Raw genomic sequence first — 25,416 nt, 5'->3', positions numbered from 1 at the left:
CCATAGCCTAAAAAATAACATAATAAGGTCATATACAATGTATTTTATTTATTTGTAGCTTTTACAATCATCGTAACATCTCAGCTTTAATAATTTACTTTTACTTGTGTTTTTATTTCCAGAATAACTTTGACATTTTGTTCTGAGTAAGTTATATATTTCTGTCAAACAAAAACAAACCATTATCACTCCTTATCCACAACAATGTATGGAATACCACAGAATTCCCATCTAGGGGCCGCTGTGTGGTGGGAGGAGCGGAAGTTGAGGAAGTCGTGTATTAGATCGGGGGATGAAGAGCCCGTGTTTGTTCTAACCGTGCGCCGCAAGAGTTCAGGCAGCGTCAATAAAACCATCCAGATACTAAACACACACGGTCCCTCGCGCGCACTTATCGGGACTGTGACACGCGCACGGCTGGATCAGGACACTTTTGCATTATGCATTCGGACTGCAGGCTGCTGGGATGGACGCGTCGGTAATGGTGGGCAGAGGGACCGGAGGGGCTGCGGTCTTCATCCTGATCGTCTTCATCGTACTCCTCGGTGCCAGAAGCTCGCGGGCGCAGAAGGGTACGTGATCTTCCGATGGGGATTAAAGTTTTTATGAGTTGGGAAACTTCTCATAAACTGCTTCACCACCTCTGGGTTTGGGACCGATTGTGGTTTCACAACAAACTCTCGGGGTGGTGTAATGGTACATAGTGGTATCTGAAAGGTTGTAGGTTCAAACCCAGGCTCGGTTCATGAATAATCACAATTGTGTGTTCGATCAAGACAGCTAGTCCACACCAGTAACTAACCAAGACTAGCAGGACTGAACCTGTAATAAATCCAATGGGTAAACACTATAAATAACGGAGTTTGTGCTGTATAATTGCGCGTTCATTCTTGCATTCTTACATTCTTACATTGTTGCTGTGCTACAGCTGGAGCAACAGAAGAACGTGATGACGCAACGCCTGACATGGGCCGCGCGCTGCCCCTCGCTGCTTTCCCAAATATGTAGTGAGTTCATGTGTTGTCCAGTGTCAAGCTGCTGCATTTAACAGCAGTACTTGTTTTTTTAACAGATTTAGTCCTTCTCATGTAATCTGAAGTTAACTCAGTAAGTTTTTGCCAATTAGTTTTACACATACAAAAACAGCACTTCTGCGAAATCTCATAAAAATATGCACACTCACACAAGTTGAAGACTACAGATATCAGTCCTCTTGATAAAGATGTTTGATTTTACGTGGAGCGAGTTGCCCCCTCATGGATGCCACCGTTTTGATGTCACACGATTTGTCATGTACTGAACTGTTACTAGATTTTTTTTCCTCCAAACCCCCCAAAAAAAGCCATTAAAAGGTAGAGTAGGTCATTTTTGGAGAGGCTAGCAATAGTGATCTAGCTTTGAAAGCATAAGATCCCACCCTCCCTTCATAGCGCTTTACAAAGCCACACCTCCTTCAAAATGCATGAATGCGTACAGCAGGGAGCAAACAAAAGCGCCACGAGAGACAGCATTAAACTACCTCATGTCTCAAAGCACATAACATTACAATAATAATGAACATAACTCAAAGAGAACTGACCTGTACCACCTGACTGCTGCAGATTCATTTCGGCGTTGATTGTGTTGCCATTGAAACTTATAATTTCGAGTCACGATTCGCTCTGAGTAGAACAGGTTACGGGTTTCCATCTCTTCCATGTTACAGTAGTTATGGCTTGAACGCAGCATAAGCTCGTTGTTTTGGTTCAGGAGGAACTGCTGTTTCGGTTGCGATGCTCAGTGATTGACGTCTGTCTAGCATGAAACGCGCTGATGATGATGTGTGATGTCTGCGCAAGCAGGGTGCGCAGAGGTATGAAAATGCATGCACTGAAAGGCATCAGTTGCATCTGAAATTGCATACTTCCCTACTATATAGTAGGCAAAAAACAGTATGTGAGAAAATAAGTATGTCTGAATTCACAGCACCAATAAAAGAGTAGGTAAAAAGTACCCGGATGACCCACTTGCCATGAGGCCACGGAGGAGGATTTATGAATGGCAGTGAAGCGATGTAACTAATGCTGGTAGGACACATGATAAGGGCAACATGACGAATGTAGTACGTCCGGATTACGTTCATAATACACACATTCGTATTTCGCACTGTATAGAACTTACTTTTTAGCGGTCGTGAAGTAATTACATATTCAAAATAAGTGCCTACTCAAGAAAGTATGCGATTTGGACATTGTAATGTATTAGCCTATTGCATATATATTGCAATGATCGGACAAACATTTTATGGTCCTGCGCCTTCCACAGACGAGATTTATACACATAATAATACACTTATAATTATACACTTATAATTATAACACTTAACTTAGTTATTGCTATCAGGATGTGAAGAGACATTCAACCAGCATAACAAAAAATGTTTCTGGAACAAATCGGCTACCATGCCTTTAATATTGTTATATTGTCACAAAAGGTCAAAGTTTGTTAAATAAACTGCTGCTTAATATTTGTGTAGAAACCGTGATAAGTTTTTATCAGGATTCTGTGATGAATAGGACGTTATAGGACAATATCTTTTGTAACGTTACAAATATATTTACTGTCACTTTGATCAATTTAATGCATCCTTGCTGAATAAAAGTACTAATGAGAAATTTTCAGTGAAACATGTGACAAATAGCCCCAGTTTCTCATACTGACTGTTATCTGAATTAGCTGACAGTGCGTTCAGGGCATAAAACTTTGTAAATGTAGCCTAAGGTTTGTGTGGGTGGAGTAAAGCTGAGGGAAACACTGAGTCTAGAGGTGTAGGTGTGTGTGTGTGTGTGTGTGTGTGTGTGTGTGTGTGTGTGTGTGGAGGGGGCTGTTGTTTTTGCTCCGGGGGTCTGAATATTGTCCAGCAAGGATTACGTAACAAGAGCGCAAGCTGAGTTTCATTCGGTGTGTAAACGCGTGACAGGCGGCGCAAGCAGCTGCAATGCAATGCGATCTCATCTCTATGTCTCTCTGTTTCTCCCCTCTAGAAATTCAACAAGGAGCTCTTTTACACAATTTCCAAGCTAAACATTTCACCAAATGAAGTTTAAGTCTTAAGTGACAAAAAAATATCTGTTCTTAATTTGGGTACTTTCTGTTTGTCAAATGGTATTCTTTGAATTGCCTTGGAATAACATTTTAAGATCACGGTGCATGATGTATATATATATATATATATATATATATATATATATATATATATATATATATATATATATAAGTACCTTTGAATTTGAGCTCTGCAGGGTGCTTGATTGTTTCTGGATGTTTTTCAGGGGACGGCTGTGGACACACTGTGTTGGGTGTGGGCAGTGGGAGCCTGGCGTCATTGGGGTACCCTCTGTCCTATCCCTCGCACTCCGTGTGTGAGTGGGAAATCAGCGTGACCGCTGGACTCACAGTCCTTGTGCACATTGCGGATCTTGATATCGATACAAACAACTGCCAGGTCTCTTACCTGCGACTTTATAATGGCATCGGACCAGGACGAACAGAAATTGGTGAGAAACACTTATGGACTTGATGTGCATTTGTTGTTGTTGTTTTTTCCTAGTCCTCAGTCCCATTTGTACTTCCAATACTTTTCAAATCTTTTGTGATCCACAGGCCTGTTACACCTGGTAATAATAACATTTGTTGCCAAAAAATTACCAGAAACTGATGTTAAAGTCACCATGAAATCAAAATTGACTATTATTATTTTTAATGGAATATTGCAATGTTTGTTAATAATGTTTTATCTGTGCTCAATACATATATCAAAATTCATGTGCCCTTATAATCTTTAAGCAAAAATATGAACTCGCACCCACAAGATCGCATCAATTAGCAAGCAACAATGATCCAATCGATTCCCACTTTCCCAAAGTCATGCCCTACAGTATTTCTTGTTCAAGAAGCAGTTTCATTCTAATATACATCAGAATATGGAAGAAAAGATGTATGCAATTTCCTTTTCATATCAACTTTAAAAATGGCTGTAAACAGGGTCTTGGTAATGGCAACAAAAATGTCCACTAATGTACAAATTGTTGCCAAGTAAATGGAAATTGAGTATCATTCTCATTTCTCTCTCTGCAGTGAAGTTTTGTGGAGGGAGAGAATGGAGAGACGCTGTCATAAAGTCGGAGGGACATCGGGTCACAGTTCAGTTCATGAGTGGACCACACAACAATGGCCGTGGCCTCTTCCTCTCATACACCAGTAGTCAGCACACAGGTAACCATTCTGGAACCGATTTTTTAATATATTTATTGATAGTCTTCACCTCTTTCAAAGCTTGGGGTAAATACAGACCATGTACTAGTGGTGGAACGGTACATAAAAATGATGGTTCGGTACGTACCCCGGTTTGGTATGCTATCAGCACAGCAGGGGGGGAAACAAACCGTGATGTTTGTTGTTGTTGTTTTATTAAACAGTAGTTTACTGAACAAACTAGGTCTTTCTTTAAATTAATAAAAAGTCAGTCAATATTCCTGGAACTTTCAGCAACATACACTGCAGTTTATGGTGCTGTTGTAATTGGGAGAAGAGATTTGAAGTGCATACACTTTTAGGTGCAAAATGTGTTAGCAAAATATTTTAGAATAAGATTAGTATTATTGCCTTTCTATTTCGGCAATTGTTCATTACAATCTTCAGTGTCATATGATCCTTCAGAAATCAGTCTAAAGGCCCGTACACACCGGGACGAATATCGGCGCGCGTTATTCGCCAGCGTTTTTCAACGCGTTTTTTGTGTTCACACCCAAGCGTTTTTCGCTGACGATGAGCCGAGTGAACATGCAAATTCATTCCCTGACATTAGATGGCGCTTAATGTAAAACAGAAATACAATACCACTCCATAACAGTCTATACTCTGCAATACCACTCCTTACTCCATAACAGTTCTCTTTTAACAAGATTTTTGTAGTCGCTGTCGCGTTTGTCATATAGTTCTTTATTCCGACACCAACGAGACCAGCAGCTCTACATTCATCTTGCCTTGCATCTTCCTCGTCATTTCTTCCCGGCAGAGACGCTACTTGGCGTATATCTTCTTCGCTGTTACGTATGTGTGCTCGGCAAGACCGTTTTGTGTTTGAGCGCCCCCAAGTTGTGTTTTACTGTAACTTCAGAAGCTCCAGACACGTGAGCAAAAGCGCCAATCTCATTGGTCGGATAGTTTTTGACGCAGCGCGTCAAACCAAAAAAACGAACCCGAGGCGTTTAAAAAAAAATTCCGCTTTTACGCGTTGCGTTTTCCGCGCCGGTGTGCACACTCACATTGGCGCCCTTTGTTTAGTCACGAGGCGTTAAACGTCGGCGAATATCGCGCGTGAAATTCATCCCGGTGTGTACGGGCCTTAATATGCTGATTTGGTGCTCAGGAAACATGTCTTACTATCAATGTTGAAAAATGGTTGTGCTGCTTAATATTTTTGTGGAAACAGTGAAATCTTTTTCAGGATTCATTGATGAATAGGAATTTCAAAAGTCACTGTTGATCAATTTTATGTGGTTTTGCTGAAGAAAATTTCAGTTTCTTAAAAAAAAAACTTTTAAAGGGTAGTGTATGTGTGCAAGTGCAAGCTTGAATTAGTGTTGTTGAAGTAGGCTTGGATGTCTCGGGACACTTTAAAGAGCTGCTATGGAAACTTTGTGTGTGTTTGTCCGTCCAGATGAGAGTGACGGACATCATGTGAAACTGATTATTTCAGGAGTATGTTTCTGACTCTCAGGGTGTTAGGGTTTTTCCTGGTTCCAGGGTGCGTCCTGAGAGCTTATGAATGACAGGCGGTTCATTTAACAGATGCGTCAATAATTTAAAGTTATTCATGGAAATGATGTAATGGCCGTTGGTTCTTATGTCATACTGTGCAAAGATGTCTCAGAAATGGAAATGCATCCAAGCAACTAGATTTTTTCCATTTTCTTACAAATGTGAACACTTTCCTGTGCGAAAGTGGATGCCATGCTGCTAGGGTGTTGTGGGCGGTTGCCAGGTGGTTGCTTACTTGCCAACTCCTGAGTTTCTGTCATATTTTTGTCCCTAGTTTTGGCTCGGGTCCCTCCTTCAGTGACTTTAGGATTTTTCATCTTTACATCAGGTGGAAATCATAAGTCAGATTGCTTAGAAAGTCAAGCCAAGTCAAGGTCTCGAAGTTCAATTTCTGGGATCAGTAATAGCAATTAGGCTATAAGTAATAGCACACCTACGTTAAATATGAAGAAAAGTAGCGTCCATGTCTGTAGCATTGATGTCTTGATGTCTAAGTTTAGTATTTAGAGAAGTCCAAAGTATACTTCAGCTTTAATGCGAATGCTTAGCGTATACAGCATACATAAGTTGCGTTCACGGCATGTTGAAATGACCAGTTATGAGATTCGACTCGAGATTGTAAGAAACGTTCGCATCTTTGTGGAACGCTTCCTTGTTACATTGTGGTTGTGTCTATTGATTACTACAATCGATTCATTTTTGATTTTGGTGTTAATAATGTTGCCATAGAAACGCATAATTCAGAGTCTGAGCAATAGTTTGCAGAGTCAGTCTCCAATAATTAGTTGTTGTTCCATCTCTGTTTCTTTTTTTCTTCTTTTTTTATGGTGAAACAGTAGGCTGGGTCTATTGTGTGTTAGTACTAATTAGTCAAAAAAAAAAACATTCAAGGAACATATGTGAGAGAAATCTGCCTGTGTGTGTACATTACATGCTAATAATGAAATTGTAGTCACATGCACTGTACACATACTAGTGTAGGCTATACTTAAGGCTTTAAAATATTATAGCTGTGTACGTCACACATACCTTAATGTACACGTAAAAACGAGAAAACATTTGGATTTTTTCAATTAGTGATGTGATTGAACTCTAAGCATGAGAAAGTAGTGCTAGTTATTTAGTAATAATGTCTAATGCTACAGGAAAGTTTCAGTTTGTGATTGTTGAAACTTCAGTGTAAGCACATTTGTGAAGGTGCTCTTTACAGCATGGCACATCCTGAGCCTCCAAATCTCTGGAATCACAGCTGTGCACTCTTGTGTTGGATGTGTCTTAACAATGACATTTGCACTTTGACCTCTGGGGCTGTCTGAGGTCAGGGGTTCACACTGCCATGTGGGAGCTACACCTGTTTACCGCAGTACTGAGAGACTGCGTGTGTGCGCGAGAGAGAGAGATCATATTTCCCATGAGTCAGGAAAGAGACAGATGAATCCATGCTGTGGGTATGAGTAATGGGTACAATAAAACCACAAAATACCTTGAACCTTAGATGCGCTCACACAGTCATACACAATTGTGGCAGGACATTTTGCACCACTCACTTTTTCTTCAAAAAAAATAACGGATGAAAATCAGGTTGGTATTGATCTGTTCATTCAGATAGAGGCTTTTATCCACAAAAATGAAACCTAATACACCAATATGTTACACCACTTACTGAATGGCCAGTGTGCACTTAACACACACGCACAAATGGCTGCATATTTTCTTTGTGTGGAAGGATGACATTAATCAATAGTTACCATGGCAACCATCTAATGTGCGGTTTTATAAAATGCATCTCTCTTTTTTCATCTTTCAGACCTCATCACCTGTCTGGAGAAAGGAGAGCACTTCAGTGAAGCGGAGTTCAGGTACCCACATTTATAGCTGTCGGTGTGTGTGTGCATGTTCTTGCGTATGTGTGTCTTATTTTCCCAACCTGCATTTGCAGTAAATTCTGTCCTGCTGGATGCCTGACTGATTTCGGAGAGGTTTCGGGAACCATACCACACGGATACAAAGACGTAAGTATGCCACTATTGAGTGGATGTTGGATTAAAGGTTTAGTTCAGCTAGAAATGAAAATTCTGTCATCATTTACTCGCCCTCATGCTGTCCCAAACCTGTATGACTTTCTTTCGTCTGTTGAACACAAAAGATGTTTTGCGGAATGTTGGTACCCAAATAGTTGATGGTAGCCATGGACTTCTACAGTCAATGGCTACTGTCAACTGTCTGGTTACCAACATTCTTCAAAATGTCTTCCTTTGTGCTCAGCAGATGAAAGAAACTCATGAAGGTTTGGAACAACATGAGGGTTTGTAAATGATGACACATTTTTGGGGTGAACTATCCCTAAGCGCAAAGTATACTTCAGTTTCAACGTGACCATGACCATACGCATACACCCAAACATGCAGCCTTTCAAAGTATACTCTGTTTGATAGTGTGTGCAAACACAGGTGGTCAACACACACACACTAGTATAAGGATTCATCCTTGTCCAGTGTTTTGCTATTTCTCTCTAGAAGTTAAGAGCGATAAATGCCTTTCTTTGTACTCTAGAGTTGTACTGTTGAGTTGCGTGTATTATTCCCTCACTTTATCGCTAATCTTTTTTTTGTTGCGGTCCTGGGTGGGTTGTAGCTCTTGTTGTTGTTCCATCTCTGGTTCTTTTCTTTTTTTCACTACTTGTGAAACAGTGGCTGGGCCAGTGTTGCCAACTTGTGGACAAACTAATTTGGAGAAATAATGTGTTACGCCTAAAGTATACTTCAGTTTTGACGCGAACGCAAAAAAATGTGTACAGCCGAACATGCAGTCTTTAATAGCCGAACACTGCAGTTGATAAGTGTGCGCGAGCACGGACGCTTGACTCATGCACACTTGAAAGTCTTTATCTTTGACCAGTGTCTGTGCTATTTCTCTCCAGACTGACCGATACAAATGTACTTTTTTAAACTAGAGTTGTCTGTATCTCTTAATTCTCCTCACACAAGCGTTTGTCAACGCGGACGTCAATTGTTGTGGTTTTCTTGCTGTTGTTCAGTTCCCCCGTCCCCTAATTAGTGCTAAAATTAAGGCACACATGCGAACTGAACGTACAGGGTGCGCAGTTAGAAGAATCTGTCTGTGCACATGCAATACTAGCATACTATGCTGATGATGAAATTCACGCCACATGCACTGTACGCATACCCTAGCATACACTTAACCAAAGCATACTTTGGGCTTTAGTCACTCTTTTTCATGCCGCTACATTGAAAGAGGGTCGAAGCTTTTAAGCCTAAAAAATGAAGTAAAAGTACACTAAAGGCATTTTAAAAGTGCTCCATTTGACTTATGCACTATATTCCAAGTCTTCTTAAGTTGTACCAGAAAACGACTGACATTTTAAGCCGCTATTCATTGCTAATCTTCTCTTCCAGTGAGCTCTCAATTTGAGAACCACTGCGACCTGATTGAGTCATTGAGTTCACTGAAAATATCTGACTCGGACAAACCAGACACCGCTCAGGGACACAAGAAGTGCGGGTGCTCTTGCTTCATCATTATATGGTTTGTTTATCCTCTTTAACTGTGGTGATTCAGATATTGCTCTTCAAAGTAAAATATTCTCTTTGGATCCATGTTTGAAAATGTTCCGTCTGAATTCTTTACATTCTTCAGCAATGTTAATAAAAATTGTCCTTCATTCCATAAGGAATGTGTATTAATGTGGTGCAAGAGAGAAGCTATTTAGAAATTCTTTCTTCAGTGAACTGCATCTTTTTAGAAAAGGTTGGTCATTGAAAACATTGGTAGCTGCAGAAAATGGTCTTTCAGGCTCTTGAGGTTGCACAATTGCACAGATAAGTTGTACTGTTCTCTATATATGTTTGCTTTCGAAGTGTGAATATATATAAACAGCAAGCCAAACTCTGTTCAAGAGCCAGGATATGAGCGTCTTGCTCCTTTAATAGTATTGCAGTTTACATGGGCAAAAACACCGGCCATTGAACCGAGTAAAACTGTAAATAAATGAAAGAAATATAAAAAACTTATTAGAAATCAAAATGACATACTTATTAACAATGTAACAAGTAAAATGTATATAGATACATTGCTAACTCAGGTTAGAAGCATTATCCATACAGCGCACTAGCGCCAATCTGCAATAACATAAACATTTACATATCACGTTTAACTCCTGCAATATACACTAAACAGATAAATGATTCAAATTAACTTACAGCCAATGCTTACGGCAGGGATTAGAAGAAAGATTGACGCAAATGCAACAGAAACATCTCTCACGCGTTCACTGCACCATGAGCTCGTTATTTCCTGTTACCCGATGCGCATTGCTCGTGGAAACGCGTCAAAATAAAAGTCCCCACATAGGAACTTGCATAATAGCGGCAAGTAAAATGAAACTTATACAGAATATTAAACAACTACGAAATTATAATATTCATAAATGTAAATGTACATCGTAAATTATTACACAGCCTCTAACAGAGGCAGAACACTCCCCACCTGGCATTATTAATGCCACTATAGCAGTCCATGGTTAGTCTTACTTAGTCCTCTTTAGCTAGGAGTAAGATCACATCAGAAATAGGTCGTAAGAATGTTTTCACGTTACCACCTGAGGTTGTTTTAACTTCTATCTTGCGGACCTTTCCGTCACTGCTCGGGAAGACGGATGTGATTAAGCCCAAAGGCCAGTCATTCCTTGGGAACTGAGCTTGTTTCAACAACACAACATCTCCAATGTGCAAGTTTCGGTGAGTTTCGTGCCACTTGCGTCGAGGTTGGAGTGTACTGATGTATTCTTTTCGCCATCGGCTCCAGAACTCGTTGGCCAATGCGTTTACTTGTCTCCACTGACATCTTAGGAGATCCTTTTCAGTGCAGTTCTCAATTGGGACGGGTACTCCTGGCTTTTGAGTAAGGAGTATTGCTGGAGTAAGTACGCATGGAGAATAGGGATCTGAAGAGACGGGAATCAGAGGTCTAGCATTTATGATTGCGGACACCTCTGCCATCAGAGTGCAAAGTACCTCGTGAGTCAAGTGAGCATGTTTCTTCTGCAACAGCATACCATCTAAAATCCTGCGACTCAAGCCGATCATGCGTTCCCACGCTCCCCCCATGTGGGAAGCATGTGGAGGATTGAATTCCCACGTACAGCCATTCTCATGGAGGTATTTCAGAAGACTAGGCTGGTTCTCTTTTGGTGGCTGCATGCCCAATTCCTGGCAAGCTCCGACAAAGTTGGTTCCTCTGTCCGACCTGAGCTGTTTTGCAGGTCCCCTCACAGCGAAAAACCGTCGCAGAGCGTTGATGCAACTGGCAGTGTTCATGGATTCTATAACTTCTATGTGTACTGCTCGTATACTCATACACGTGAAGAGTATAGCCCACCTTTTGTTTTCCGCTACCCCACCTCTGGTGCGTCGAGTGACCACTGTCCATGGACCAAAAACATCTAACCCCACGTAGGTAAATGGAGGAGATGTACTGAGGCGCTCAGGAGGTAGATCTGCCATCTTCTGGACTTCCTGCTTTCCTCTGAGTCTGAGGCATGTCACACAACGATGAAGAATGGAGTTTATCAGTCTTTTCCCTCCAACAATCCACAAGCCAGCCGATCTAATTGCTCCCTCCGTAATCTGTCGGCCTTGATGGTGCACTTTGGAATGGTAGTAACTCACCAACAGTTTGGCAACATGATTTTGCTTTGGGAGGATGATTGGATTCTTCCCCTCTGATTCAAGAGAAGAGTGTCTCAGACGTCCACCAACCCTCAAAAGATCGTCGTGGATGTAGGGGTCGAGGTTCCGCAGCCCACTTGAATGACAAACTTGTTCGTTCCTCTTCAGAGCAGCATACTCCTCTGGATATAGGTCTTTCTGGACATGTAGAAGAATTAGTTTCTTAGCGGTTGCCTGCTCTTCTGGAGTGCGTATTTCGCTGCACTGGTGCCATCCTTTGCACGCATGCGATGTGCTGATGGAACTTGACGTGTGAGAACGTGCTTGATGAATCAGAAAGGAAACGGCTCTTAGCAAAGATTCCCAGGTTGAAAAGCGCTGAAATCGTTCTGAGAAGTGGCTTCTATCAATTTGAGTAATGAAGCTGGTCACACAAGGTCTGATTTCTGCATCCACCATAGGATTCACCAGTTCGAAGAACTCACAATCTTGCGCTTGGGGCAGTTCGTAGAGAAAGCTGGGTCCTGTGAACCATATAGTGTCATTAAGCTGTGATGCAACCACAGATCTTGTCGCTAGATCAGCTGGATTCTGATCAGTGGGCACATAATTCCACTGATCTGGAGAAGTTGACTGGCGTATCCGATGAACCCGGTTGTGCACATAAACGAAGAAGCGTCTGGACTCATTGTAGATATATCCCAGGACTACTTTGCTGTCACAAAAGAACTTCACAGCATTCGGCTTGTAGTCTAGTTCATCAAGGATATGTTCAGCCATCTCTACAGCCAGGACCGCTCCACACAACTCTAGGCGAGGGATGGAAGGCTCAGGACGAGGTGATAACTTTGCCTTGCCCAGCACAAATCCGACTTTGGCCTCGCCTCCATCAGTCAGAGCTCGAATGTAAGCCACTGCCCCTATGGCCCAGTTCGAGGCATCTGAAAAGACACACAACTCAGTGTATGAAGTGTTAGAGAGTGAATGATGTAGGTATGTGCGTGTGATGTGAATGTTGCTTAGCTTTTGAAGTGAAGTTCTCCATTCTTCCCACTTGTTTCTTTTCTCTTCAGGAAGGGCTGTGTCCCAGTCATGCACCTCTTTAGCCAGCTCACGTACTAGCGCTCTGCCTTGGATTGTCACAGGTGCCACCAAACCCAAAGGGTCGAAGATGCTGTTCACGGTGGAGAGCACTCCACGGTGAGTGTAGGGCTGGTTGTTAGTTGCAACTTTGAAGGTGAAGGTATCTGTTTTTATGTCCCAGTATAAACCCAGGCTTCTTTGAGTGGGCCAAATCTCATTTCCAAAATTCAGATCTTGGAGGCCAGAAGCCAGGTCTTCTGGTGGGAAAGCTTGCATCACTTTGACACTGTTTGAAGCTATCTTGTGGAGCTTAAGTCTCGACTTGGAAAGCGATTCTTGAGTGCGCTTGAGCAGGTCGATCGCTTCAGCTTCTGTTGGAAAGGACATGAGACCGTCATCCACGTAGAAATGTCGGTTGACAAAGTGTGAAGTGTCAGTTCCGTACTCTAGCTCACTTTGCTGTGCAGCTAACCGTAGACCGTATATGGCCACTGCTGGAGAAGGGCTGTTCCCGAAAACATGTACCCTCATACGGTATTCTACCACTTCTTTGCTCAAGTCACTGTCTCGGTACCAGAGGAATCTCAAATAGTTTCTGTGATCCTTTTTCACCAGGAAACCATAGAACATTTGTTGGATGTCTGCCATAATTGCAATGAGATCTTTCCTGAACCGTAACAGCACACCTAACAAAGAGTTGTTTAGGTCAGGGCCTGAGAGGAGCACATTGTTCAGAGAAATACCTTGGTGTTGCGCGCTGGAATCAAATACCACCCGTATCTGTCCCGGTTTTTGCGGATGATACACTCCGAAGATGGGCAAGTACCAACATTCTTCATCCTCTTGGATAGGTGGCGCTCTTTCTGCATGATGGTTCTGAAAGAGCTTCTCCATGAAAGCAGAAAACTGTTCCTTCATCTCAGGTTTTCTGCTCAGGGTGCGACGCAAAGAATTAAGGCGAGACAAAGCTTGTTCCCGATTATTTGGGAGTAATGGTCTGGGTGACCGAAATGGCAAAGGAGCAACCCAGTTTTTCTGTTCATCTTGTTGGAACTCTGTTTGCATGATTTTCAAGAAGATCTCATCCTCAAAAGACATGGCAGGTTTGTTATCATGTTTGCTTCTCTCAAATACCTTGAGCCCAATTTCATCTTTATCTTGCATGCAATGAGTAGCGTCATTGAACGAATGGGAAAAAACAACAGACTTTTGCTCCCCACCATGACACAATTTCTCTTTCACTTTGAGGTGGCTCTGACATGGAGTGAGAAGAGATGGACGACCATTCTCCAGGATGTTAGTTTTAAAGACACTCACCATTGGCTTATGAGCTTTGTCAATGCAGACATCACCTACAATCACCCAGCCTAGATCCAACCGCTGTGCAAAGGGTGCATTGTTAGGCCCATTAATTTGTTGTCTCACTTTATGTACACGGATCATGTCTCTTCCAAGCAATATTAAGATCTGAGCATCAGGATCTAGCTTTGGGATGAACTGTGCCAAAGGTTTCAAGTGTGGATGAACAAGGGCGACCTCTGGAGTGGGAATTTCTGATCTGCTGCTCATTATCTCGTTACACTCTATTAGAGGAGGGAGATCAAGACACATCTTACCATCCAGCGTCTCTATTTGGAAGCCGACTGCTTTCCTTCCAGACATTTCTATGGAACCAGCACATGTTCTCAACAAATATGGAGAGGGGTTACTCTGGACTCCAAACAGACGAAAGAACTCTCCTTTTGCCAGTGAGCGGTTGCTCTGGTCATCAATGATGACATACATCTTGATGGCTCGTCCCTGCTGTCCTTGAGGAAATACACGCACCAAGCACATTTTTGCACAGGATCGCATTGAAGTACTTTCTCCACAAATTTCTGTGCACCTTGAAGTCACCTCTGGGGTTGTATTGACCTGTTGTTCTGTGTTTGGTTCATGCATCGGAGGTGTAGAGAGGGGTGGGGCCATGTCAGGATGCATAACTGTGCAATGTCTGTCAGAATCACATTCGGAGCATTTGAGGATCATGAGACATTCTCTGGCTACATGACTCGGAGAGCAACACCTGAAACATCTTTTATGTTCTTTCAGCAGGTTCTTGCGTTCCATCAATGATCTTTTTCTGAAGGCTCTGCATTTTGACAGAGGATGCAATTTGTTATGAATAGGGCAGTACTTTGTCAAGTCTTTCTTGATAGTGTCCTTCACATTAACTGAATATGACTCATCATTTGTGGACACATCTGTCTTGTGCACTGACACAGGAACTCTGCTAGCACCGTGTTTATAGAGGGGTTTTTCGTTTCTGACGGCTGTATAACTACTGCTTGAGAGCTTGAAACTAGGATCATTCCTGGCTTTAGCTTCACTGCAAACGAAATGAGTGAAGAACGAGAATGGGGGAAAACTGACCTTTTTCTCTTCTTTGAAACGTGAACCAGCGAACAGCCATTTTTCTTGCAAACTTACTGGTAACTTCTCCACTATGGGATTGATACCGCGAGGGGTATCGAGATAAGCTAACCCCGGTAAGTATGTGTCTTCTTTAGCTGCAAGGAGCTCCATGAGCAGGTCTGCGAGTTCCCTGAGTTGTGTGTTGTCTTTTGGAGATAGACGTGGAAAGTTATCTAAGCGCTTGAATAAAGCACTTTCTATCACTTCAGGAGTGGCATAACATTCTTGAAGTCTCGTCCAAGACAATTGAAGAGCAGCTTGTGGATTAGTAACATACACAGCTCGAATCCTTCTCACATGATTCGATGATTCCTTCCCCAGCCACTTAACTAATAAGTCTAATTCTTCACTGGCTGAGAGCTGTAAGTCTTGTGTAGCATTAACAAATGAAGACTCCCATGCTCTGAAGTTCTCTGGGTTATCATCAAACTTACTAAGTCCTGTGGTGACTAGCTCTCTACGTGCTACAAATCTAGCAAAGTCTAACATAGGCACGGCTTGACTTTGAGAGAAATGCTGCATATCTGGATGGACTGCGTACCTTTGTGAAGCAGGATTTTGACTTGGAGATGCTTTAGATGCAGTATTTGGTATGGAATGAGGCAGATTGTACTGTGACTCTGGATATCTTGCTCGCTGCTGACGTTCACCTTGACAGATTATGCTCCGCTCCCGAACGGTATCTGTGCCGCCGTCGTATGCAGCGTTCTTGCTCTCAGACTTTCCAATCGCACATGGAGTCGATTCCTTCACACAGGTTAACAAAGAGTTATTCAGAGGTAAGGTAGCAAAGTCAGAGCTCACCTGAGACTGGTGTTTCACATATTCTTCTGTTCTCATTGAAATCACATGTGAGGAAAGTATGCTCTTTTCACTGCGACTGTCGTCACGTTCCATTGCTACTGCTGTCTCTAACGCTTCAGCCTCTGCCAGAGCAGCCGCAGCTTCCTTTTCAATTTCCAATGCTTCTAAACTGGCTTCCACCATAGCTCTCTCCTGATCCAGCCTGGCTTTCTCCTGCTTCATTTCAAGTTGTCTTTTTGCAAACGCCATCTTGGCACGTGCAGCTTCCGCGGAGGCTCTAGCTCTAGCGGCGGCACTGGCTACAGAACACTTGGAGGAAGATGATGAGCGTTTAGAACTGACCTCTGAAGATGCCTTTTCTTTTCCTCCACTTTCCATGTTTACATCTGTAACTTCTTCTTGCACCCGCTGATCCATGGCTTTTTACTGTACTGTTCTCTATATATGTTTGCTTTCGAAGTGTGAATATATATAAACAGCAAGCCAAACTCTGTTCAAGAGCCAGGATATGAGCGTCTTGCTCCTTTAATAGTATTGCAGTTTACATGGGCAAAAACACCGGCCATTGAACCGAGTAAAACTGTAAATAAATGAAAGAAATATAAAAAACTTATTAGAAATCAAAATGACATACTTATTAACAATGTAACAAGTAAAATGTATATAGATACATTGCTAACTCAGGTTAGAAGCATTATCCATACAGCGCACTAGCGCCAATCTGCAATAACATAAACATTTACATATCACGTTTAACTCCTGCAATATACACTAAACAGATAAATGATTCAAATTAACTTACAGCCAATGCTTACGGCAGGGATTAGAAGAAAGATTGACGCAAATGCAACAGAAACATCTCTCACGCGTTCACTGCACCATGAGCTCGTTATTTCCTGTTACCCGATGCGCATTGCTCGTGGAAACGCGTCAAAATAAAAGTCCCCACATAGGAACTTGCATAATAGCGGCAAGTAAAATGAAACTTATACAGAATATTAAACAACTACGAAATTATAATATTCATAAATGTAAATGTACATCGTAAATTATTACACAGCCTCTAACAGAGGCAGAACATAAGTGATTATATCATGTAATGTTTAACTATTTGCTCATACTTCAAAGCAATAGCATATTTTAAACACTTATTTAATTTAGCGTTTCTGCCTGCTCTCTTATCAGGCATCCATTGTAAGTGCATCGCCTATGAATGTTTTTAAAAATTAAGTCAAAATGATTGTCGGTGGTCAGCAAAAGCATGCTGAAGATGCTTTCAGTTGCATTTAACAGCAGAATATTTCTAAGAGTGACCACACACTGTTTTATCTGTACATTAGGTCATTTCTGATGACCTCATCATTGCTTTAATGCTTCCTGTTTGCTTTAAACTGGATGATTTCACATGTGAATTTGTCAGTTTGAACACAATAGGCAGTTGTCTTCTGAGAGCGTGTTTTTAAGCTTGAACGTGGTTGAGTTTGAGAGAAAGACAGAGCGAGAAGCAGGCGTTCTTTTGAAGTTAAGTCATTGTAAATGATTCTGTGTGTCACTTTCAGAGCTCTTGGTCTCCTAGGGGCGTGTTGGTATGCGCGTCTGTGTGTTTGGATGTATGTGCGCGTGTTTTTGTGTGTGTATGACAGTGTGTTTCTCAGGGAGATGTTAGATCAGGTTTGGCTGAATGGTTTTCTAATGCAGACCAGCTGACAACAGTCTTGTTTCTCAGCTCAGATACACCCTCAGAATTAGAGTGGGGCCCATATGACGCCTTGCGAACGTGCGTGTGTGTGTGTGCCGAGTTTTTTGTGGTCAGAGCAGTGTTTTATTTTGCCCAGAGGAAGTGGTGTGTGTTTGCGGTGTCGTTGTGTGTGGGTGTTGAGAGTTTGCCTAGTGTGTGTGGGTGTTGAGAGTTTGTCTAGTGTTTGTGGTCTCTTATTGGTTTGGAGTCCCAACTCTGTGTGTGTATATAATCAGACCTGTATTTTTTTCCCTTTTTAAACTAGCAATTTTACTATTATTCCAGTGCCGGGCAGCAAGTGGCTCTGGCTATGTATGCACTGCAGATAGATGCGGCTGTCATTTCTCCTCTGAGTGCTTTAAGTCCTCCAGCTTATGAGTTTTGGAAGTCGTGATTTCACTATGATGTGCATTCGAGTGTCACCGTGAATGTAAGTGAAACATAAAACGCGCATCTGTGGATCAGATTGTTTAAAAGTGTTTATTAGGAGTGTTTTTCTTTCTGACAGGCTTATAAAACTGATTTAAATGCCTCTGATTATATTGCTTTCACATGCACTACAGACATTTCAGCCTTAACTGAAGTGTGCAGTCTTGATTATTTATTTGATTAATTGTGCATCCTTTGGACACAGACAACTTATTAAGAAAGACATGAAGCTTTTAAGCTCTAATTCAACAAAATTGAGGGAAGGGTGCACATTAGGTGTGTAAATGATACTTGCATTTTGTCCTTTATGTGCTGCCACAGCAGATGGCAAATGTGCTACATTTCCTGTCACCTCATAAGCTGCTAAATGAGTTGTATTTTCTGGCAAGCTTTATTGCTATTCTTCTTCAATAATCCCCAAAATGCATGCAGAATAACACTGTATAGTCAACATTCACAATTGAAACCTAATCCCAATACCAAGTTGCATCTGACATGATTCTTTAATGGACCACCAACATAATTTAGTTTTAGAATTCACAAATTCATGTCGGCAACCAATTTTTTTTCTTAAACAACTCTACAAAGTAGATGAATGATGAGAAATTGTCATCATTTATTCCTCCTAATGTCATTCCAAACCTGTTTGACTAATTTTCTACTGTGGAAACTTTCTTCTTTTTTGAAAACGTCTATACAAGAAAAATCAGTGGGGTCCAATCTTGTTTTTGTTTTTTTCAAACAGTTGAAACATTCTTCAAAACATCTTATTTATCTTAGTTTGTGTTCCACATGCAGAACAACATGAGGGCGAGTAAATGATGACACAATTTTAAGGTTTGGGTTGACTATCCCTTTAATTAACAAAAACTAATTGGTACATTTGTCAGCTGTAGTTTACTAAGAATTACAGAATAATAATATGTTTCTGGTCGCCAAGATTAGTTTGTTGAAAAACACCTTACATGTTACTATGGTTTTCACAATGTCTGCAGTAACCCTGAGTTTAAGGTTATATGAGCGACTCATTTATTCTGTACACAGCACACACTGAAAGATCATTTAATGAGTTTCTTTCCCTTAAATACACTACCAATCAAAAGTTTGGGGTTGGTAAGTGTAAAATATGTTTTAAAGAAATCTCTTATGCTCACTAAAGGCTACATTTATTTGATCAAGGAGCAAAAACAGTAATGTGAAATGTTATTACAATTTAAATGAATTTTTCCTGTGATGGAAAAACAGAATTTTCATCATCCATTACTCCATCCTTCAGAAATCATTCTAATATGCAAATTTTGCTGCCCAAGAAGAAACATTATTATTGTCCACAGTTGTGCTGCTTAATATCTTTGTGGAAACTGCAATACATTTTTTCCAGAATTCTTTGATGAATGGAAACGTCAAAAATACAGTATTTATTTGAAATGGGAAATCTTATGTAACATTATAAATGTCTTTACTGTCACTTTTTGATCAATTTATTGCATCCTTGCTGAATAAAAGCATTCATTTCTTTCAAAAAAATCATACTGACCCCAAACCTTTGAGCAGCATTGTATACGCATTTGTCATTCCCAAAACTTTACAATGTGTTTGTGGCCTGTGAGAACTCTGTGTGTAACTCAGTCTAAACTCTGCAAGAAGTTCCTCTTATGATTCATCCATCATTCTTTATCATAGTGGCATAAATGATACCACTGCAATTCTGCTTCAAGGATGTGACCTCATCATGCCAAGTCACAGCTTGTGGGTTTTAGGTGAGTGAATCAGTGTCAGCTGTCTTAATGTCTCACCGTCTCTTTCTGCAGTCTTCTCCACTCTGTCTGGCCGGTATTCATGCGGGTGTGGTCTCCAACACTCTGGGGGGGCAAATCAGTGTGGTCAGCAGCAAAGGCATCCCACACTACGAAAGCTCACTGGCTAACAATGTGACATCTGTGCCGTGAGTATACCATTTGCATTCTTGCTTGCTTTCTTCATGGGAAAATCTATTTAATTTGATTACTGGGCTTGCAAGGCATTGCAGTTTTGAAATGTCTCTAAACTTTTTTCTTATTCGTTCTGCAAATTTATTCAGTTGAACTGCTTAATACAGGGGTTTTGCATTAGGAAACATTATTATATAAAAAAAAATATATATATATATATATATATATATATATATATATAAAAATATAAATAGATATATATATTTTTTAGATATATATTTTTTTGTTATTATTTTTGTAATGTCTATTATGTTTTTTTTTTACAATTATGGAATTAGTCTAATTGCAAGTTTTCTAACTAGTAAAAACCATCTGTCTCTCTTGACCTTGTACTTTCAAGTTGGAAAGCATTTTATGATTTTACAAGATTTTATGAAAGCTATAGTCATATATTGCACTCTTATTTTGCAAAAATGCATTGAGGTGAATTAATGATTAAGTACTGTCATAAACATCAAAGCAGCACATGGCTTTATGAATCGTTTGTTGCCATAGAAACAAATACTTTGAGTCAGAGGACCCAAACTGCTCTAAATTGTCATCTGGTAATTATGGTAATTCCGACATGACGTGAACACAGCATAAGTGACAGCTTAACATTTGCATACTGGATGCATTTATTTGCAACCTTCTATAGCCGTCTACACTGCAAAAAATCGTGTTTATTCTCATGTACAAATCTAGTACAAATCATGCTGTGTGCAAAACATCTCTGATGCAGCATTTCATTTAAACCGAATCGAAGCCCACAACCTAGACTTACTAAAGCATTTTGCTGCCTTGCAAGCACTGGTATTTCCTTCTGGAAATTCAAACCTAGTTTGATTCCTTTCTTTGGTTGAGTTTTTTCCCATTTGTGTAATAAATTGATTGATTGGTTGACAGAATGATAGCCCTGTGTCAATCTATGTAATAAGTTGATTGGTAGACAGAATGATAGCTCTGTGTCTTTCTCCCTCTTACAGTGGAAATCTCTCCCCAAGCCTTTTTACTTTCAAGACTAGCGGTGAGTGAATCAGTAATGTATAAAACTTTTTGTCTGCTCTATTTTTTTGAATGTGCAGTACTCTCCAGAAACCAAAATAGATTAAAAAAAAAAGTTTATATAACTTGATTTAATAAAGAAGTTTGTTCTTTATTCCTGTCACTTCTATAGAAATGACCTACACCTTGATGATCTAATAATAGAAACTTTCATTTTATCTCTCTGTAAGGTTGCTATGGCACTTTGGGTATGGAGTCGGGGGTGGTCAGCGACTCTCAGATCACAGCCTCGTCGGAGTGGGAATGGGGCGGTCACGGAAAGGAGCCCACCGTCTGGGGCCCCACAGGGGCCCGCCTCAAAACACCGGGACGCCCGTGGGCAGCAGCCAACAGCGACACAAAAGAATGGATTCAAGTGGACCTGAAAAAAGAGAAAAAAATAACAGGTAGAGTTTGTGTATGAGAGAGAAAAGATCAGTGTTTTGATCTACTGTATGTCTTGATTGATCATTCAGTCGAATGTACTTCTCAGGTATTATGACCACTGGCTCCACCCTCCCAGAATATCAGTTTTACATTTCGTCCTATGAGGTGTTATTTAGCCATGATGGACGGCAATGGAAACCCTATCAAGAAGTGGAATCAGATAAAAACAAGGTATGGAGGATTTCCTTAGTACTCTGGAGGATATAGTATTGTAATGCACCTAAAAAATAAAAATATCGGGTAAAATGAAAAAAAGTTACTTTTTCTTTTAAGTATCAAATTAGCTAGGTGTGTATTATCAACATTTGACTTGTCCCATCTACCACCTTGATTTTATGTATATATATGCATGTATATATGTGTGTGTGTGTATAGTCGTATTCTAACTGCTGCAGAATGACATCACTGTTTGTATATTTCCAGGAAAAAGGGTTTTACATTCCTGTGGTTTAAGGACCCTGAAATTAAAGTGCACTCTGTGGTCATTAATAATGAATGTCCATCGACTGTCAGGGAGCTTAACGAGAAGCGCATTGATTTGGCGTAAATAAGATGGACCTTGGTCTGAGGCCAAATGTTCTTTGTTGCCAAGACAATGTGTCCTTGTGTCTCTGTAACAGATTTTCCAAGGCAACACCAACTATTTCCAGGAAGTACGGAACAACTTTATTCCTCCAATTGAAGCACGTTTTATCAGAATATGTCCCTTCCAGTGGCACCAGAGGATTGCTCTTAAAATGGAGCTGCTGGGCTGCCAGCCGCATGCAGGTGAGACTAATCTGAGAAATCTGTCTCCGATTTGGCCAAGTAGCTATGCTAAACATGATTGGATCTCTTTCTGTTGGTCAGCGAGGCCAAGAATCTTCCATCCAGCCCCTCCTCCCCCTCGCAGAAAAAGCACAGTGCCCCCCCTGCAGGAGAGGACGACACACACGCCCAACATCCGAAACACCACCATGCCTCCGCACTCTCATGATGGTAAAAGCATTGTTTATTAAGTTAATTAACATATGTGCTAGTGAGCTTCTGTGCCGTATATTTAGGCAATGACATCTACTTTATAAGGGGTCATTTGTTTAAAAATGCAAGATGCAGGGCTTGCGAAATGAAAAAAGGTCATGTTTTTTAAAAGTTGAACTACTTTGAACTTGAGCACCAGGTTTTTAGAACGGTGTTAAACATGTCCATCTAGCGCATGTTTACATAGAAAAAACAATGGAAAAGCAGCGCAGTGAATGCAAAACGTGTTCTGTTTGAATGGCCTCTCAGACAGCTTTCTTAGTAAAATGGAACATCATAAATGACTGATTTAAGATGTTTTATATAGACCTCTCTCGAAAACTCGCTTTTCACACAAAAAGTGCTTCTCATATGAAGTGCACTGATTTAGGTTTTACTGTTGATTCCAGTAGTCTCATTTTAGTATGTTGCCAAGTTTAAACTCAAAGTAAACAACAACAAAAAATAATAATTGGTTGAAATTATCCCTTTTTAATTAGTCGATTCAATCTATGAATACTGTTTAATACTGAATACAATATTTATAATCAATATAATCAATCCTTAAATCATTGTCATCTTGCATGAAAATTTCTGAATTGTCTTATCCACAAAGGGCACAAGCAGTGCTATCTAGATATTGGATAGTGATGCACAATATGTCGGCACTGATATTATTTTTTTCATTTAATTTTTCAGTATCATGTGATATTTAATTGTGCATGCTTATTTTCCAATTTAACATTTAGATTACCTTTGCCATTAACTTAGTCACATAATATTTTATACATTAATAATTTGATAACACTGTTAAATTTAATCTTTAACAAATCTCCATTTGTATCCAATTTGTATGAATATACTGTTTTTTTTAAATACTGTATATTATAATGTTATGATGCCAAAATTCACTTTGCAGCATTTAAAACACTTTATTTTGTTTTATTTTTAGACACAGTTGCATACATTTGAATATTTAATATTTGTAATCAGATGTAACATTTAACTGGAATAGCCTTTATGTCAGGAGCATGCTTATGATGCCTAAAAACATTGTCTAGGTAGGCAGCTCACTAGGGTTTTGAACCGTTCTAACGCTAGATTCATGTTATTAATGTGCTGTGTAAATGTTGCAGAGGTGGCACTGGTGGCAGTGTTGGTCCCTGTTTTAGTGCTGGTTCTGACAACCCCGGTGTTAGTGATGGTGTGCTCGTGGCTGTGGAAGAACAGGTCAGTAAAAAAGGCATCTCAAATTATTTGGTATCTGAATAGTAAAATATTTCAGCCTCCTTTTAAAACCTTGTTGTTCATAAAAATTCAAACCTACAGAAAAAGCCCAGAGGTGACTTATGAACTGCCGCACTGGGAACGCACAGGTGCGTCTGTTCTCACTTGTTTCCTCTTATGCATTTTCCCCTACATTAATTATTAAATGTGTTTAAATGTGTTGTTTTAGTGTGGTGGAAGAGTATGAAACAGCTGTTGCCCTCTAAGCTGGATGGAGACGACTGTGTTCGTTACAGTTCCACAGCCCGAGTGGACCACCAGAGACCCCGAGTGGAGCCTGCAGGTACATATGCAAACAAACTTATAGATATATTGGTCCCAACAAACCCTTTAACAATCTATTTTCTGCCTTTCCCATCTGCTTAGAATACGCCCAACCGCTTGTCACCGGTACCATGGCCTCTCTCGGACAAAGGTCAACGTTTAAACCTGAAGAGGGCGATGCCCCGGAGTATGATGCACCAATTCCCCCGGAACATTACCATGCTTACGCTGAGCCCCTTCCTGCTTCTGGCACTGAATACGCTACGCCAATCATGATCGACAGGGCAAACCACCTATCAGGAGGCACTCTACCATTCAGGGGCCGTGGTTTAGTGGCTCGGACAGACAGCAGCCAATCAGCAAGCTCAGCCTATGACACACCCAAGAGCACATCTGATCAAGCCACACCCACAGAAGGACAGTTGTACCAAGTACCACAGAATACCCACAATGCACCGTGTCAGAAAATAGACTGAACAATCACAGAAGAGTGGACCCTTTTGGAAACCCTCGGCTGAACACTACCTTTCCTAGAAATCTGCAGATCAGAATGTGCGCAAACGTTCCGCTCCTAGCCATCTCAAATTGTACGCCACGCAAGTCCTATCACTGAAATAACACAAAGGAATGTCAGGAGAGAGAGAACAGCAGAGATCTCGTTACACTACTGTGTTTGGTGGGTGTTTTGTGTGTTCATGCGTCTAAATGTGTATGTACGAGTGCATATATGTGACTATGCTCTGCTATCAAACTGTGAGTCTTTAGATATCTGTGCATTTTTCTGAGAGCGGAGATGTATTCATCTCGATCGCTCATTGTCAGGCACATTTTTTTTTTTTCTTAGGCAAAGATATTTTCATCAAAACCGCCCTTGTGCAGAATAACAAATGATCAAATTTCAAATTAATCGACAAACACTCTCATAACACTGTGATTCACTGTCATTTTGCACTGTTGGATTGTATTCTGCTGTTACATAGGTGCCTTCTTTGTGACATAGCAACACATACTGGTTTCTCTACTTCTGTTCCATAACCTAGTGAGTTAACTTGCTTTGTACTGCCTTAATAGACAGCTGCCTTAATAGTGCACTATACCAACTTATTGGGAGTAAATCAGACATTTCATCATTGATTCTCCGAGCTAGCAATACGATATTTACTAATACCTCATAACATGCTGCAAAACATTTACTATTTTATTAGATAAAGGGGCCTGTGATCAATATTGATATTTTATGTCTATTTTAGTTCATAGTTCAGTTACATATGTTTTATTAACTTACAAATGCAACCAAAATATATCCTTTTATTTAACTCTCTAAAATGTGCAAATCCTACATCCCAATTGGGACATCCACAACAAAAATACTTTTTTTTTTAAAATAATATAGAAGAATAAATAATGA

At 40.5% G+C, this 25,416-nt stretch overlaps 2 protein-coding genes across 4 annotated transcripts; one reads left to right on the top strand and one right to left on the bottom strand.

Moving 5' to 3' along the window:
• Nucleotides 1–262: 262 nt before the first annotated feature.
• dcbld2 (discoidin, CUB and LCCL domain containing 2) lies at nucleotides 263–25,381 on the top strand. Its single transcript, XM_082175260.1, has 15 exons — nucleotides 263–572; nucleotides 3,312–3,536; nucleotides 4,117–4,254; nucleotides 7,610–7,661; nucleotides 7,742–7,814; nucleotides 19,809–19,942; nucleotides 20,954–20,994; nucleotides 21,203–21,418; nucleotides 21,505–21,629; nucleotides 22,079–22,226; nucleotides 22,308–22,436; nucleotides 23,594–23,687; nucleotides 23,787–23,833; nucleotides 23,914–24,027; nucleotides 24,111–25,381. The coding sequence occupies exons 1-15, from the start codon at nucleotides 467–469 to the stop codon at nucleotides 24,482–24,484; spliced, it is 2,016 nt and encodes a 671-aa protein (XP_082031386.1). The 5' UTR covers nucleotides 263–466; the 3' UTR covers nucleotides 24,485–25,381.
• Nucleotides 9,710–16,901, bottom strand: LOC309502746 (uncharacterized protein). Of its 3 annotated transcripts, XR_014207387.1 has the most exons (3): nucleotides 16,633–16,901; nucleotides 10,023–16,410; nucleotides 9,710–9,800 (listed from the first exon to the last, which is right to left on the bottom strand). XR_014207387.1 is itself a non-coding variant. In XM_082175249.1 (2 exons), exon 2 carries the CDS (start codon nucleotides 16,245–16,247, stop codon nucleotides 10,353–10,355), a length of 5,895 nt encoding a protein of 1,964 aa, XP_082031375.1. In that variant the 5' UTR covers nucleotides 16,248–16,410; nucleotides 16,511–16,901; the 3' UTR covers nucleotides 9,710–10,352. The 3 variants fall into 3 exon arrangements, 2 of the variants coding, with proteins under 2 accessions (XP_082031375.1, XP_082031374.1); XM_082175249.1 differs by having other exon boundaries at nucleotides 9,710–16,410; nucleotides 16,511–16,901; XM_082175248.1 differs by having other exon boundaries at nucleotides 9,710–16,410.
• Nucleotides 25,382–25,416: the final 35 nt, after the last annotated feature.

This window comes from Leuciscus leuciscus, assembly GCF_965113295.1.
Source record: "Leuciscus leuciscus genome assembly, chromosome: 7".
NCBI lineage: Eukaryota > Metazoa > Chordata > Actinopteri > Cypriniformes > Leuciscidae > Leuciscus > Leuciscus leuciscus.
This window is presented reverse-complemented; position numbering and strand designations above follow the sequence as displayed.